Source organism: Oryzias latipes, chromosome 13, assembly GCF_053564925.1.
Source record: "Oryzias latipes strain Hd-rR chromosome 13, Olatipes_Hd-rR_3.1".
Taxonomy (NCBI): Eukaryota; Metazoa; Chordata; class Actinopteri; order Beloniformes; family Adrianichthyidae; genus Oryzias; species Oryzias latipes.
This window is the reverse complement of record NC_136249.1, coordinates 9,057,005-9,071,050: the sequence shown is the minus strand read 5'-3', so window position 1 is coordinate 9,071,050 and position 14,046 is coordinate 9,057,005. Positions and strand designations below refer to the sequence as shown.

Below are 14,046 nucleotides of genomic sequence, written 5' to 3'. Positions count from 1 at the left end.
AATAACACACTACAATTTGTGACAACACTAAAAAAAACGAAACTCACAACCTGAAACAATTGACTCACAACACTCTAGAGGCAGTGCTGAAATCCCAATTCATGCTTTTGTAACCCGGATCAGTGCCCCACTTGCATTACCAGATTAGAAACACCTGAGCGCTCTTATTTTGGTGGGGCCAGTTCCCTATATTAACATCCGGGTCACACAGCCACTTCCTGTCATCCATGCTCTGGCTGTTGCTGATCTGCTGTGGCTGGCTGCATCTCCTATAGCTGTCGGCTATCTAAACTTGAAACAAAGCTCTGTAACATCTTACTGGACTAGTTCTTCGAACAACCACACCTTGAACTAACTACTCTTCGGTCAGGTTTTTGTTCCACCCCCACTTCTATCCTTATGGGAAGAACTTTTTGATCTGCACCATATAGGAATGGTGCATGGCGAGCTACCCACGAACTCTCAATGAAAAACTTGATTTACGAACCTAGGAAAAAGGAACTTCGCAAAAGACGCCATACCCAAAGGAAAAAGGAACTTTGAACACCAAAGACTGAAAAATATCCTTGTGGATCCCTGGACACTCCTTTCTCCACTGTCTCAAATTATTGTTTTGTTATTTGTTTTCTTTGTTTAAATACAGTCAATTGATTGCTTTATCCCTGTGTTGCGTTTTCTATCCACACACTCTGGCTCCATGAGTCGAACAAATCTTCTGTAGGTCAGAGCAAGCTAAGAAAGCGCTACACTTTTATTACATCAAGAATAGATTATTGTAATGCCCTCCTTTCTGGTGTAAAGAAAGCCACTCTCAATCGCGTGCAGCTAGTCCAGAACTCTGCTGCTCGCCTTTTAACGAGAACCAGGAAGAGGGAGCACATTACACCAATCTTAAAATCTCTGCACTGGCTCCCCGTCAGCCTCAGAATTGATTTTAAGATTCTTTTAATAGTTTTTAAGAGTGTCCATGGTGTTGGTCCTTCTTTTATATCCGACTTTCTTTTAACGTACGAACCTCCTAGAGCCCTTAGGTCCTCAGGTGCAGGCCTGCTGAAGGTCCCCATGGTCAGGACAAAAAACCACGGCGAGGCCTCGTTTAGAAACTACGGGCCTCGTCTGTGGAATAGTCTACCTGAAGATGTGAGGGCTTCATCAACTGTGGAGGTTTTTAAAAAGAAACTAAAGACACACCTTTTTAAATTAGCTTTTAATTATATTTTATGCCTTTTTATGTTTTATGATGTTTTACAACATCCTTTTTAGCATTTTACTTGTTAAATCCACTATTTTCTATTCTTATATTTTATGATATTTTATCACATATATATTTATTCTTCATTCTTTTTACGTTTTATGTTTTATTACATCATTTTTAGCATTTTACTTGTTTAATCTACTATTTTCTATTCTTATATTTTCTGATATTTTATCACATATATATTTATTCTTCATTCTTTTTACGTTTTATGTTTTATTACATCATTTTAGCATTTTACTTGTTTAATCTACTATTTTCTATTCTTATATTTTCTGATATTTTATCACATATATATTTATTCTTCATTCTTTTTTATGTTTTATGATGTTTTTGCACATCATTTTATTATTTTATTTGCTTAATCAAGATTTATGATATTTTACCACATATTCTTTTTATTTCAAATTAGACTGTTTTCGAGTGTTTTCTCGCCCTCGGCTGGGGTGTTTGGGTCTATACTGACACCCCTGCCGAGAGGAGGACAGGGCAGACGGCGCTTTCTGGTTTCTCTTTATTTTGGTTTCTCTTAATTCTGGTTTCTCTTTATTTTAATCACTTATTTATTATCCACTGGTGTTTGTCTTTGTGTATTTTTTTGCGCGGGGCTAATTGAATGTATTTTATTGTATTTTATTGCATTTGTTTTTGTTTTTATGTACAGCACCTTGAGCTGTCTTCTCGTCATGAAAGGTGCTATATAAATAAAATTAATTTAATTTAATTTAAATTCAGTTAAAAAAGAGAAGGCCGTTTTCACCATTCACTCTTTGCCTTCTGAACAGGCAAGCAGTTGTTAAGCACATAGGTCTTTTTTGTATTGATCTTTCCATTGGTTATCATGGACGATGTCAGGATGGCCGAGCGGTCCAAGTCGCTGTGTTCAGGTCGTAGTCTCGGAAGAGGCGTGGGTTAGACTCCCACTTCTGATATTCAGCCAGCTTCTTAACCAATGTTTTCTGCTGACTGCATCAATGGAACCCTGCTCTCTATTTGCTTTCCAGTGACATCAAATAACAGCTCACGTGATTACAACAAGACTTCTATAATTTGCTCTCAATGTTTTCTGTAAAAAATATTGGTGCTCATTTGTTTCTTTAAAAACTGTTGTATTTTTTTAATGGCTGATGCACTTTATTTTACACAAATTGGCCAATGTTTTTACATTTTCTAGTACTACAAGTTGTTCAAATGTACTTGTGCAAGGTGGTTTAAAAATAAACTTGCAATTGCAATTCTGCCTCAGTTTTTCTTTTGTAATAATGGCCCTGACTAAGAAGGATAAATAAGAGTTTAGACTTCAAAAGATTAATTTTGAGTCAAAGTCAATTTTATTGTCGATAATTCACATGTGCGTCACATACAATTGACAACTGACGTGCAGAATCACTTCACACATCTGCTCGTTGTCCGGCCCTTCTATCGAATTTTAGAACCCAATGTGGCCCGTGAGTTAAAATAATTGCCCACCCCTGATCTAAAGTGTGGAATCCTTTTACCACAAACAACCACAAAGCATAAAGCTTGTAAAAAGAACTTTATAACATTAAAACAGACTAAACATAAAAAAATATTTCTGTAAAAGAAATAAAATAATATAATTTAAACCAAAAAAAACATAGCGAACGGTTTTGGATGACTCTAGCATCATAGCTAATTAGAATAAAGTTTTAGCAAACTATCCTGAGTGAAACATTCATTGCAAATCCCATCACTAAGAGACAGTTCGCTGGATTCAATGCCAACTGGATTTAACTTCTGTTGCCTTGTTTCCAAATCTACTAGAAGGTTTCACAAAACAGTAATTATTGAACAAACAAGCACTTGTTTCACAGTTTCCAAAGCTGGTCCTGGAAGATGTCGGGATGGATGAGCAGTCCAAGGCACTGCGCTAACGTTGCAGTCTCGTACTGGCACGTGTTTGAATCCAACTTCTGACATTCAGCCAGCAGTCATGCTTATGCTCAACTGTCCACTGCTGTCCTCAACAATGTAACAGTGCATTATATTTACCGTCAAGCAACATCACCAACAAACTTGGTTGATGTCAAGTCATTTAGACAAGACTAACCTGTTTCTTTTAGGAGGCTGTTGTCGGTAGTTTCTGTGGTAAATTCATGGTAGATACCATGAAACATACGAGTGCAGGCTTAAATTCGAGGTACTTTATTTGTACTAACCTTGTTCTTACATGTGGTAAGTACCATAAAAGACACCGTTGCACAACATGTAAATACCCAGTAAGTATATTATAAATTTCCAGTATGTACCACATAAGTATGAACCAAGTAGTACCACATAAATACAGAGCAAGTACCATGCAATTACCGAGTAGAAACATCAAAGTGCCATGTACGTGCCCAGTAAGTCACATAAATAATACCATGTAAATACCCGACAAGTACCCAGTAAATTCCATAAAAAGGACCATGTAAATACCCTGTAAGTACCCAGTAGTTACACAATAAGTACCATCTAAATACCACTTAAGTACACTGTAAGTACTGTACCGTAAAATAATGCGTTACCAAATAAAGTGTGTATGTGTGTGTCAGTGGGAATATCTCACGTGCTGAGAATTTCAACCAAAAGCGGTTGTGGCACAACGCCTGATCAGTGACCTCCAGAAGATTTCTGCACCCCACTGCACTGCTGCCCCTGTGACCCCGTCCCATATGAGTGGAAGAAGATGGATGGATGGATAGTTAGTTGTCTGGAAGTGGGTTTTTTTTCTGCACAAACAAATCTCTCTATGTGCAGAAATAGTTTTTGTGTTCCTTTGTGCATTAGTAGGTACTCTCCGGTTGCTCTGTCTTTCCCTAGATTCTAAAAAAGACTTTTTTTAAGTGAATTTAAGACAAACAGGCTGTGAAAACAATATGGTCCTTGGTCAGTGACTGCTGTGGACCATGATAACAATAATAATAATAAAAAAATAAATAATAAAATACACAAATTGATTATCTAATAATACATTAATAGTATTAATATGATAAAAATAAAATAATAATCATAAATTATTAATAATAAAAATAATAATAAACAAACAAAAATGAATCCATACTTACATAAATATCAGTGTAAAATGTATAGATAATGAACCATATTAAAGCCTGGCAGTCCTGTGGGTTTTCTCCAAGTTCTTCGGTTTCCCCACAGTAATTGTTAGTGATTAGCTAGTGACTGATAAATATCCCCTCCCTGAATCGCCACCTTATCGTGGTGGAGGGGTTTGCGTGCCCGAATGATCCTAGGAGCCGGTAGCTGGGTAGTGTTCCACCTCCAACTGGTCCTGGTAGATGGGCCAGACTAAGGGCGATTCAGACAAAAAGCTTTTCATTACTAGATTCACTTACTCCCCCCAATCAGAGTTACCAGAGCCCCACCCTGCAGCCAGGTTAGTTAGTTCTTTTCTGGTGGCTTTTAATTGCTCTGGGGCAGTGGACAGCAAGCATGTTGTCCTGAAGGCCCCCTGAGGCAAAGGAACTTTCCCCCGTGTCTATGTGGTAGATGAGACCTTCCCATTGCAGAAAAACGCGATGCAGTCATTCCCTGGACGCCTCCTTACTCGATAGAGGTGGACCTTTAACTGCCACCTATCACCAGCCCAGCTGCTTGTGAAGAAAGCCTTCTGGATGGTCTCTGCACAGTGGAGTCTGTATTGACATCTGACTGAAGATCCAGAACAGAGTGTGAAGTTCTAGTGTTCTGCACAGCTTCATCAGGTCCTCAGGAACCACAGGAACCTGCAGTGATGAGGCTGTGGTAACTGAAGACGAGCAGCTGCACGGGATAAAACAGGTTGCTACCAGCAGAGAGGCTCTCCAGCTGAGAAACTCCTTCATGATCCACTTTCCAGCAGAGGGAGCAGACCCATGGCAGCTCCAGAACAGTGTTTTCTGACCCACAACGGCTCTTTTCAGAGCCACCCACAAACCTTTAAGAGCTTGATTCTCTCTTTTTCGTGATTTTTACTCAAAACTTTTAAAGTACTACATCAGTTGAAAAGGTAAGAGATTAAAACAGGTTAAAAAGTCCACTTAGACTGGAGCAGAACTGCCCTCTTCCTCATAAAATCATACTGCTATAGGTGCAGGACGCTGCTCAGTGGCATAAAAGCAGTCGCCATGGATATATATTACTGGGTTGGCGTGATATACGACGTGACACACATGCGCCATTACTATCTGCATTGAGTCTTGCATTGAGTCTTGCCCGTCTTGCTGAGTAAAGTAATGACAAGGTCCAAACAGGCACGCAAAGAATCACAAAAGGGGCGCAATGTTTTACAATCAACTGCAAAAATGATGGGAGCAATATTTTACGATGGGGAGGAGTCAGATTGTGCAGGTTAGTAATCCCATTTTAATAGAAAAAAATCAGGATGGGAAGTGTGAAGTGGGTGCTAAAGTGGGTGCTAGTATGCAAGTTTGGGTCATCAATGTATATTATTATCAAGAAAGTGACTATTTGCACGTAAATACAAGTGGCAAGTGCTGAACCTTTTTCTTGGCCATACGGACCAAGACGAATGGTTAAGGTTAGGATTAAGTTTAGAGATGGGGTTAAACAAACCAAATAGTTCCTGAGCGCTGCTGTGTCTGCAGCTCACCGCTCTCCCAGGGGATGGGTCAAATGTGGAGAACAAATATCCCACATCTAGGTGTGTTACATCTAATGGGACTTTAATTTTGAATACGTGCAACCAACAACGTGTGGTCTGGAGGGAATTTCGATGGATGCACGCAAAAGCAGGAAACAAGGGCACCAGAGTGAAAAAAAAAAAGTATTACAAAATTCTAAACCCAATTAAAAATGATTTGTTAAAATACATGCACGCCAAATACATAAGTTATAACAGAAGTTCAGTTCTGAGGACCTGAATGGCAAAGGGAGGTGGAGGCTCCCTTAGAACAAAAAATATAAAATCACCCCAATCACGTGATTTAGATCACACACACATGTGAACCCTTCAACCCAAGGACACGTCACTCCAGACCAGGAAGGCCTCCATCTTAGGCACAGGACTGACACCTGGGTCCTCAGTGCTGGGGGAGGGGGGCAAATAGGGAAGGATTAGTGGCGTTATAAAAAAAATATTTATATAAAGAATTTTTCAAGAAACAAACAAAAATCCTATGAGAGCGGGTCCCAGCAGTTTCCCGAACTCTGGTCAGCAACCCAAAACCAAATCCAAACACAAAGAAACACACACACACACACCGCATAAACACTCATCAAACACAGATCAGCTAAAGAACCAAGGGTAACCAGTGGTGCCGATCTCCCTTCTTCTTTTTCGTTTTAGTAGACGGCGGGGATGAATCCAGGCATGAACAGTCCTTTGGCTATAGCGGCCGGCGAGCACCCCGGCGGAACCCTCTGTCGTAGTCCAACTGCTTGAGCCAGTCAAATGTTCAGAAACTCAATATATGGAAAGTAGCAGCTGTTCAGCGAACGGGAGCGTCAGATTCTGGTGATCCAAAAACATTTGCCAAAATAAAAGAAAGGCTTCAGTTAAAGGCAGGTGCATGGCTTGACCATCGTTGGCTTACCAGCCAGAATCTGGTCATCACCTGGGAGGGATAAGATCATGCCGCTGCCGCCTGCTGGACTCAGGAGAACCGTGTTTCCGAGCAGAGGAGCGGCTTTGGGACGGTGTTTGAGCTGGTGGAGGCTCCTTTTGAGTGCAGAATGCTGCTCAACATAGTCCTGAGAAACCATGTAAACAATCATGTGAATTTGTGTTCGCAGTCGTGTCCAGACAAAATAAAGGCTGATGTTATTCCCACATATTTACTTGCAGCCAAGATGCACATAGCAGCATTACCTGCATGAATTTTAACTACATCCATAGATAAATGTTGTTAGTACGTATTAGCCTCACCCTAACCCTACTTCCGGGTCAGTTCAGCCAAGAATAAAGCACTGGCCACACAGATTTAAAAAGTTATGAGCCGACAGGCAGTTATTTCTAATAACAAAATAAAAATCACATTTAGAAGATCGTCTCGTGCTGTTTCCTGCTGGTTTTGCTGTTGGAAGACATCTGCAGCCTCCCTCAACAGCTCTAGCACAGATGTCGCCATGCTGAACTTAAACTGAAGGATAGACAACAAAACAAAACATAAGAAATGAGATTCGCAAGTAATGGACCCCATCATGTTTTTTAACACTCTGTATGCTAGTACATTTTCTGTCCACTTGAGAGAGCTGTGGAGCAAGCAAACGCCCACTCCAACTATACTTTTTCTACTGTAGAATCCTTCCCAGTGGTCTTTTAATTATGATTGTTTAGTTTTTAGCCAAAATGGAAAATTCTCTTTTTTTTAAACAAATTTTCTGCAGAGCAGCAGGAGCTCATTAGAAATTTGATTCTGGTTTTGTGGTGCAGAAGCAGTGCTAATTTCCCAGCATTCCTTTGTTTACACTATTAATTCATTTGGAACACAGGTGACAGTAAAAAACAAAGATGAAACTGTACATCAATTGTTCAAATTAAACGACAGGGCGGATACACACACAAAAATAAACATATATTAAACCATAAAGCTGAACAAAATTACGTGTTTTAATTTCCAGTCATTTTTCAAAATATAAGAGTTCAGACTCATGAGTACGGTATTAAATATTTCTTCAGCGGACCAGCCTTGTGGTTGGGGACTGTACATGTTTAAAAAGATTAAGTTTGACATGGAAGTTTAATTTTTAAATAATTTAATGAGATGATGACTTAATACACCTGAAATTAAATTCAGGTTTTGCCTTTGGTCTGATCAAAAAGCAAAAGACACTGGTAATGGTGCACATGCTTAGCATGTTGGGGTTCAATTCCCTGTGGTTTCCAGCTGAATATTTACACTTTTAAATGAACATTGTTCATTAAACGATTTTAATGGTCAGCAATTTTTACACGATAGAGAATTAAAATATTTCACTGTATTTACAAATTAGGTTTGATCTCCCAAAATGTCCAGGGATTCAACTTAAGTCTGCATATAAACTACTCAATTTGACACCTAAAATTTGTAAACCTTGTCTGTGAGTGACCTGCCAAAATGAGGAAGCCAATGTTGTCTTTTGAGTTCCTCCCCAAATGTGAGAAAAACAAAAATGCATTAAGATGTAAGAAACATTTATTGAAGAAGGCTGAAGGACACAGTCTGGTTGCTGGCGGCGTCGGACACAGTCTGGTTGCTGGCGGCGTCGGACACAGTCTGGTTGCTGGCGGCGTCGGACACAGTCTGGTTGCTGGCGGCGTCGGACACAGTCTGGTTGCTGGCGGCGTCGGACACAGTCTGGTTGCTGGCGGCGTCGGACACAGTCTGGTTGCTGGCGGCGTCGGACACAGTCTGGTTGCTGGCGGCGTCGGACACAGTCTGGTTGCTGGCGGCGTCGGACACAGTCTGGTTGCTGGCGGCGTCGGACACAGTCTGGTTGCTGGCGGCGTCGGACACAGTCTGGTTGCTGGCGGCGTCGGACACAGTCTGGTTGCTGGCGGCGTCGGACACAGTCTGGTTGCTGGCGGCGTCGGACACAGTCTGGTTGCTGGCGGCGTCGGACACAGTCTGGTTGCTGGCGGCGTCGGACACAGTCTGGTTGCTGGCGGCGTCGGACACAGTCTGGTTGCTGGCGGCGTCGGACACAGTCTGGTTGCTGGCGGCGTCGGACACAGTCTGGTTGCTGGCGGCGTCGGACACAGTCTGGTTGCTGGCGGCGTCGGACACAGTCTGGTTGCTGGCGGCGTCGGACACAGTCTGGTTGCTGGCGGCGTCGGACACAGTCTGGTTGCTGGCGGCGTCGGACACAGTCTGGTTGCTGGCGGCGTCGGACACAGTCTGGTTGCTGGCGGCGTCGGACACAGTCTGGTTGCTGGCGGCGTCGGACACAGTCTGGTTGCTGGCGGCGTCGGACACAGTCTGGTTGCTGGCGGCGTCGGACACAGTCTGGTTGCTGGCGGCGTCGGACACAGTCTGGTTGCTGGCGGCGTCGGACACAGTCTGGTTGCTGGCGGCGTCGGACACAGTCTGGTTGCTGGCGGCGTCGGACACAGTCTGGTTGCTGGCGGCGTCGGACACAGTCTGGTTGCTGGCGGCGTCGGACACAGTCTGGTTGCTGGCGGCGTCGGACACAGTCTGGTTGCTGGCGGCGTCGGACACAGTCTGGTTGCTGGCGGCGTCGGACACAGTCTGGTTGCTGGCGGCGTCGGACACAGTCTGGTTGCTGGCGGCGTCGGACACAGTCTGGTTGCTGGCGGCGTCGGACACAGTCTGGTTGCTGGCGGCGTCGGACACAGTCTGGTTGCTGGCGGCGTCGGACACAGTCTGGTTGCTGGCGGCGTCGGACACAGTCTGGTTGCTGGCGGCGTCGGACACAGTCTGGTTGCTGGCGGCGTCGGACACAGTCTGGTTGCTGGCGGCGTCGGACACAGTCTGGTTGCTGGCGGCGTCGGACACAGTCTGGTTGCTGGCGGCGTCGGACACAGTCTGGTTGCTGGCGGCGTCGGACACAGTCTGGTTGCTGGCGGCGTCGGACACAGTCTGGTTGCTGGCGGCGTCGGACACAGTCTGGTTGCTGGCGGCGTCGGACACAGTCTGGTTGCTGGCGGCGTCGGACACAGTCTGGTTGCTGGCGGCGTCGGACACAGTCTGGTTGCTGGCGGCGTCGGACACAGTCTGGTTGCTGGCGGCGTCGGACACAGTCTGGTTGCTGGCGGCGTCGGACACAGTCTGGTTGCTGGCGGCGTCGGACACAGTCTGGTTGCTGGCGGCGTCGGACACAGTCTGGTTGCTGGCGGCGTCGGACACAGTCTGGTTGCTGGCGGCGTCGGACACAGTCTGGTTGCTGGCGGCGTCGGACACAGTCTGGTTGCTGGCGGCGTCGGACACAGTCTGGTTGCTGGCGGCGTCGGACACAGTCTGGTTGCTGGCGGCGTCGGACACAGTCTGGTTGCTGGCGGCGTCGGACACAGTCTGGTTGCTGGCGGCGTCGGACACAGTCTGGTTGCTGGCGGCGTCGGACACAGTCTGGTTGCTGGCGGCGTCGGACACAGTCTGGTTGCTGGCGGCGTCGGACACAGTCTGGTTGCTGGCGGCGTCGGACACAGTCTGGTTGCTGGCGGCGTCGGACACAGTCTGGTTGCTGGCGGCGTCGGACACAGTCTGGTTGCTGGCGGCGTCGGACACAGTCTGGTTGCTGGCGGCGTCGGACACAGTCTGGTTGCTGGCGGCGTCGGACACAGTCTGGTTGCTGGCGGCGTCGGACACAGTCTGGTTGCTGGCGGCGTCGGACACAGTCTGGTTGCTGGCGGCGTCGGACACAGTCTGGTTGCTGGCGGCGTCGGACACAGTCTGGTTGCTGGCGGCGTCGGACACAGTCTGGTTGCTGGCGGCGTCGGACACAGTCTGGTTGCTGGCGGCGTCGGACACAGTCTGGTTGCTGGCGGCGTCGGACACAGTCTGGTTGCTGGCGGCGTCGGACACAGTCTGGTTGCTGGCGGCGTCGGACACAGTCTGGTTGCTGGCGGCGTCGGACACAGTCTGGTTGCTGGCGGCGTCGGACACAGTCTGGTTGCTGGCGGCGTCGGACACAGTCTGGTTGCTGGCGGCGTCGGACACAGTCTGGTTGCTGGCGGCGTCGGACACAGTCTGGTTGCTGGCGGCGTCGGACACAGTCTGGTTGCTGGCGGCGTCGGACACAGTCTGGTTGCTGGCGGCGTCGGACACAGTCTGGTTGCTGGCGGCGTCGGACACAGTCTGGTTGCTGGCGGCGTCGGACACAGTCTGGTTGCTGGCGGCGTCGGACACAGTCTGGTTGCTGGCGGCGTCGGACACAGTCTGGTTGCTGGCGGCGTCGGACACAGTCTGGTTGCTGGCGGCGTCGGACACAGTCTGGTTGCTGGCGGCGTCGGACACAGTCTGGTTGCTGGCGGCGTCGGACACAGTCTGGTTGCTGGCGGCGTCGGACACAGTCTGGTTGCTGGCGGCGTCGGACACAGTCTGGTTGCTGGCGGCGTCGGACACAGTCTGGTTGCTGGCGGCGTCGGACACAGTCTGGTTGCTGGCGGCGTCGGACACAGTCTGGTTGCTGGCGGCGTCGGACACAGTCTGGTTGCTGGCGGCGTCGGACACAGTCTGGTTGCTGGCGGCGTCGGACACAGTCTGGTTGCTGGCGGCGTCGGACACAGTCTGGTTGCTGGCGGCGTCGGACACAGTCTGGTTGCTGGCGGCGTCGGACACAGTCTGGTTGCTGGCGGCGTCGGACACAGTCTGGTTGCTGGCGGCGTCGGACACAGTCTGGTTGCTGGCGGCGTCGGACACAGTCTGGTTGCTGGCGGCGTCGGACACAGTCTGGTTGCTGGCGGCGTCGGACACAGTCTGGTTGCTGGCGGCGTCGGACACAGTCTGGTTGCTGGCGGCGTCGGACACAGTCTGGTTGCTGGCGGCGTCGGACACAGTCTGGTTGCTGGCGGCGTCGGACACAGTCTGGTTGCTGGCGGCGTCGGACACAGTCTGGTTGCTGGCGGCGTCGGACACAGTCTGGTTGCTGGCGGCGTCGGACACAGTCTGGTTGCTGGCGGCGTCGGACACAGTCTGGTTGCTGGCGGCGTCGGACACAGTCTGGTTGCTGGCGGCGTCGGACACAGTCTGGTTGCTGGCGGCGTCGGACACAGTCTGGTTGCTGGCGGCGTCGGACACAGTCTGGTTGCTGGCGGCGTCGGACACAGTCTGGTTGCTGGCGGCGTCGGACACAGTCTGGTTGCTGGCGGCGTCGGACACAGTCTGGTTGCTGGCGGCGTCGGACACAGTCTGGTTGCTGGCGGCGTCGGACACAGTCTGGTTGCTGGCGGCGTCGGACACAGTCTGGTTGCTGGCGGCGTCGGACACAGTCTGGTTGCTGGCGGCGTCGGACACAGTCTGGTTGCTGGCGGCGTCGGACACAGTCTGGTTGCTGGCGGCGTCGGACACAGTCTGGTTGCTGGCGGCGTCGGACACAGTCTGGTTGCTGGCGGCGTCGGACACAGTCTGGTTGCTGGCGGCGTCGGACACAGTCTGGTTGCTGGCGGCGTCGGACACAGTCTGGTTGCTGGCGGCGTCGGACACAGTCTGGTTGCTGGCGGCGTCGGACACAGTCTGGTTGCTGGCGGCGTCGGACACAGTCTGGTTGCTGGCGGCGTCGGACACAGTCTGGTTGCTGGCGGCGTCGGACACAGTCTGGTTGCTGGCGGCGTCGGACACAGTCTGGTTGCTGGCGGCGTCGGACACAGTCTGGTTGCTGGCGGCGTCGGACACAGTCTGGTTGCTGGCGGCGTCGGACACAGTCTGGTTGCTGGCGGCGTCGGACACAGTCTGGTTGCTGGCGGCGTCGGACACAGTCTGGTTGCTGGCGGCGTCGGACACAGTCTGGTTGCTGGCGGCGTCGGACACAGTCTGGTTGCTGGCGGCGTCGGACACAGTCTGGTTGCTGGCGGCGTCGGACACAGTCTGGTTGCTGGCGGCGTCGGACACAGTCTGGTTGCTGGCGGCGTCGGACACAGTCTGGTTGCTGGCGGCGTCGGACACAGTCTGGTTGCTGGCGGCGTCGGACACAGTCTGGTTGCTGGCGGCGTCGGACACAGTCTGGTTGCTGGCGGCGTCGGACACAGTCTGGTCTTGATTGAGCGTTATATGGGCTTCCACCTCATTGGTTTCCAGTTGTACTAACAAAACAAATTTTTACTTTTAAGACCTTGAAAGTTTATTTTAACATTTGCATTCGTTACTCTTTACAAATTCTCACCTTTAACCAGATTTTCCAACCTGGAATCCAGTGACTGTAGGATTTCAAAGCTGTTCTCTAAAGCCAAATCTTTTGGGGGAGGAAAAGAAGGTAGTAAACATCCACTCAAGAATTTTTTCTGTATATACTTTTGCTAGCATTAAGTCTCACCAGCTCCTCTTCCAATCTTTTTATGGTTTGCATCCTGGCTCTCTCTAGCAACTGGCAAGCTTAAACCTGAGGAGAATCACAGTTTTAATGTTTGCTTTGATGGTTTATGAAAAACTAATTTCAATCTGCAGTGAATTCTCCTTCCGATAAACCTACATACCTTTGCTAAGGAGAACAGCCAAAACACAAAGGGCCACAACCGACTGAGCTCCCATCTTTTCAGACACCGAATGAGAAGCCAACAAACAAGAGGAGCTTTAAAAAAGTTCCTCCTGCAGGAAACACAGCTGCTGTTCATAACAGCTGATTGTCTTTCTCCTCAGATCAGCTGGATTCACATTTTGATTGACACACCTGTGATGAAACCTCAGTATTTATGGATTACCTTGTTAGTTCTCAGTTTTATTAGGTTAAGATAAAAACTTGAAAATGTCACACTAAGTCAACAAAAATAAACAAGTGTTCCTGTAATCTTTGTGTAAAAAGTTCACGTTGTTAAGGAATCAAACTGTTTACTCTGAATAAAATAAAATCATTTGACAGTAATATGGAATCCTAAGTATAATGGAGGACATCGAAGCTCCACAGAATTTGTCTATGCAGAAATTTTGTTTTCATTTTTATAGACATTTAATATAAATATTTGAATATATTTTTATATAAATGTCAGGACTCTGTTTCAGGACCGTTACCGTGATGCATCTTTAGAGCAAGAGCAGAACTGTTCTGATCCGTGAGCAGACAGTCAAAGACAAACCTTCCTTCATTGCAAACTCCTTTGTCCTCAAAGACTAAAGATCAAACTTTTATTCTCCTAGAACTATTACATCTTTGTTGAATGTTAGACAACTTCTTTTTATTAT

The 14,046-nt window shown here is 47.8% G+C and overlaps 1 protein-coding gene across 1 annotated transcript; it reads right to left on the bottom strand.

Moving 5' to 3' along the window:
• Positions 1–8,009: 8,009 nt before the first annotated feature.
• LOC144981769 (uncharacterized) lies at positions 8,010–13,528 on the bottom strand. The gene is made up of 5 exons (XM_078930127.1): positions 13,344–13,528; positions 13,184–13,249; positions 13,034–13,102; positions 10,846–12,953; positions 8,010–8,027 (listed from the first exon to the last, which is right to left on the bottom strand). The coding sequence occupies exons 1-5, from the start codon at positions 13,396–13,398 to the stop codon at positions 8,010–8,012; spliced, it is 2,316 nt and encodes a 771-aa protein (XP_078786253.1). The 5' UTR covers positions 13,399–13,528.
• Positions 13,529–14,046: the final 518 nt, after the last annotated feature.

Excerpts from the sequence above, each read along its gene's own strand:
- LOC144981769 (XM_078930127.1), bottom strand. The coding sequence starts at position 13,398 with ATGGGAGCTCAGTCGGTTGTGGCCCTTTGTGTTTTGGCTGTTCTCCTT. Across the intron at positions 13,103-13,183 it reads AAAGATTGGAAGAGGAGCTG|ATTTGGCTTTAGAGAACAGC; the intron begins GTGAGACTTAAT and ends CTCCCCCAAAAG. Across the intron at positions 12,954-13,033 it reads GTTGGAAAATCTGGTTAAAG|TACAACTGGAAACCAATGAG; the intron begins GTGAGAATTTGT and ends TTGTTTTGTTAG.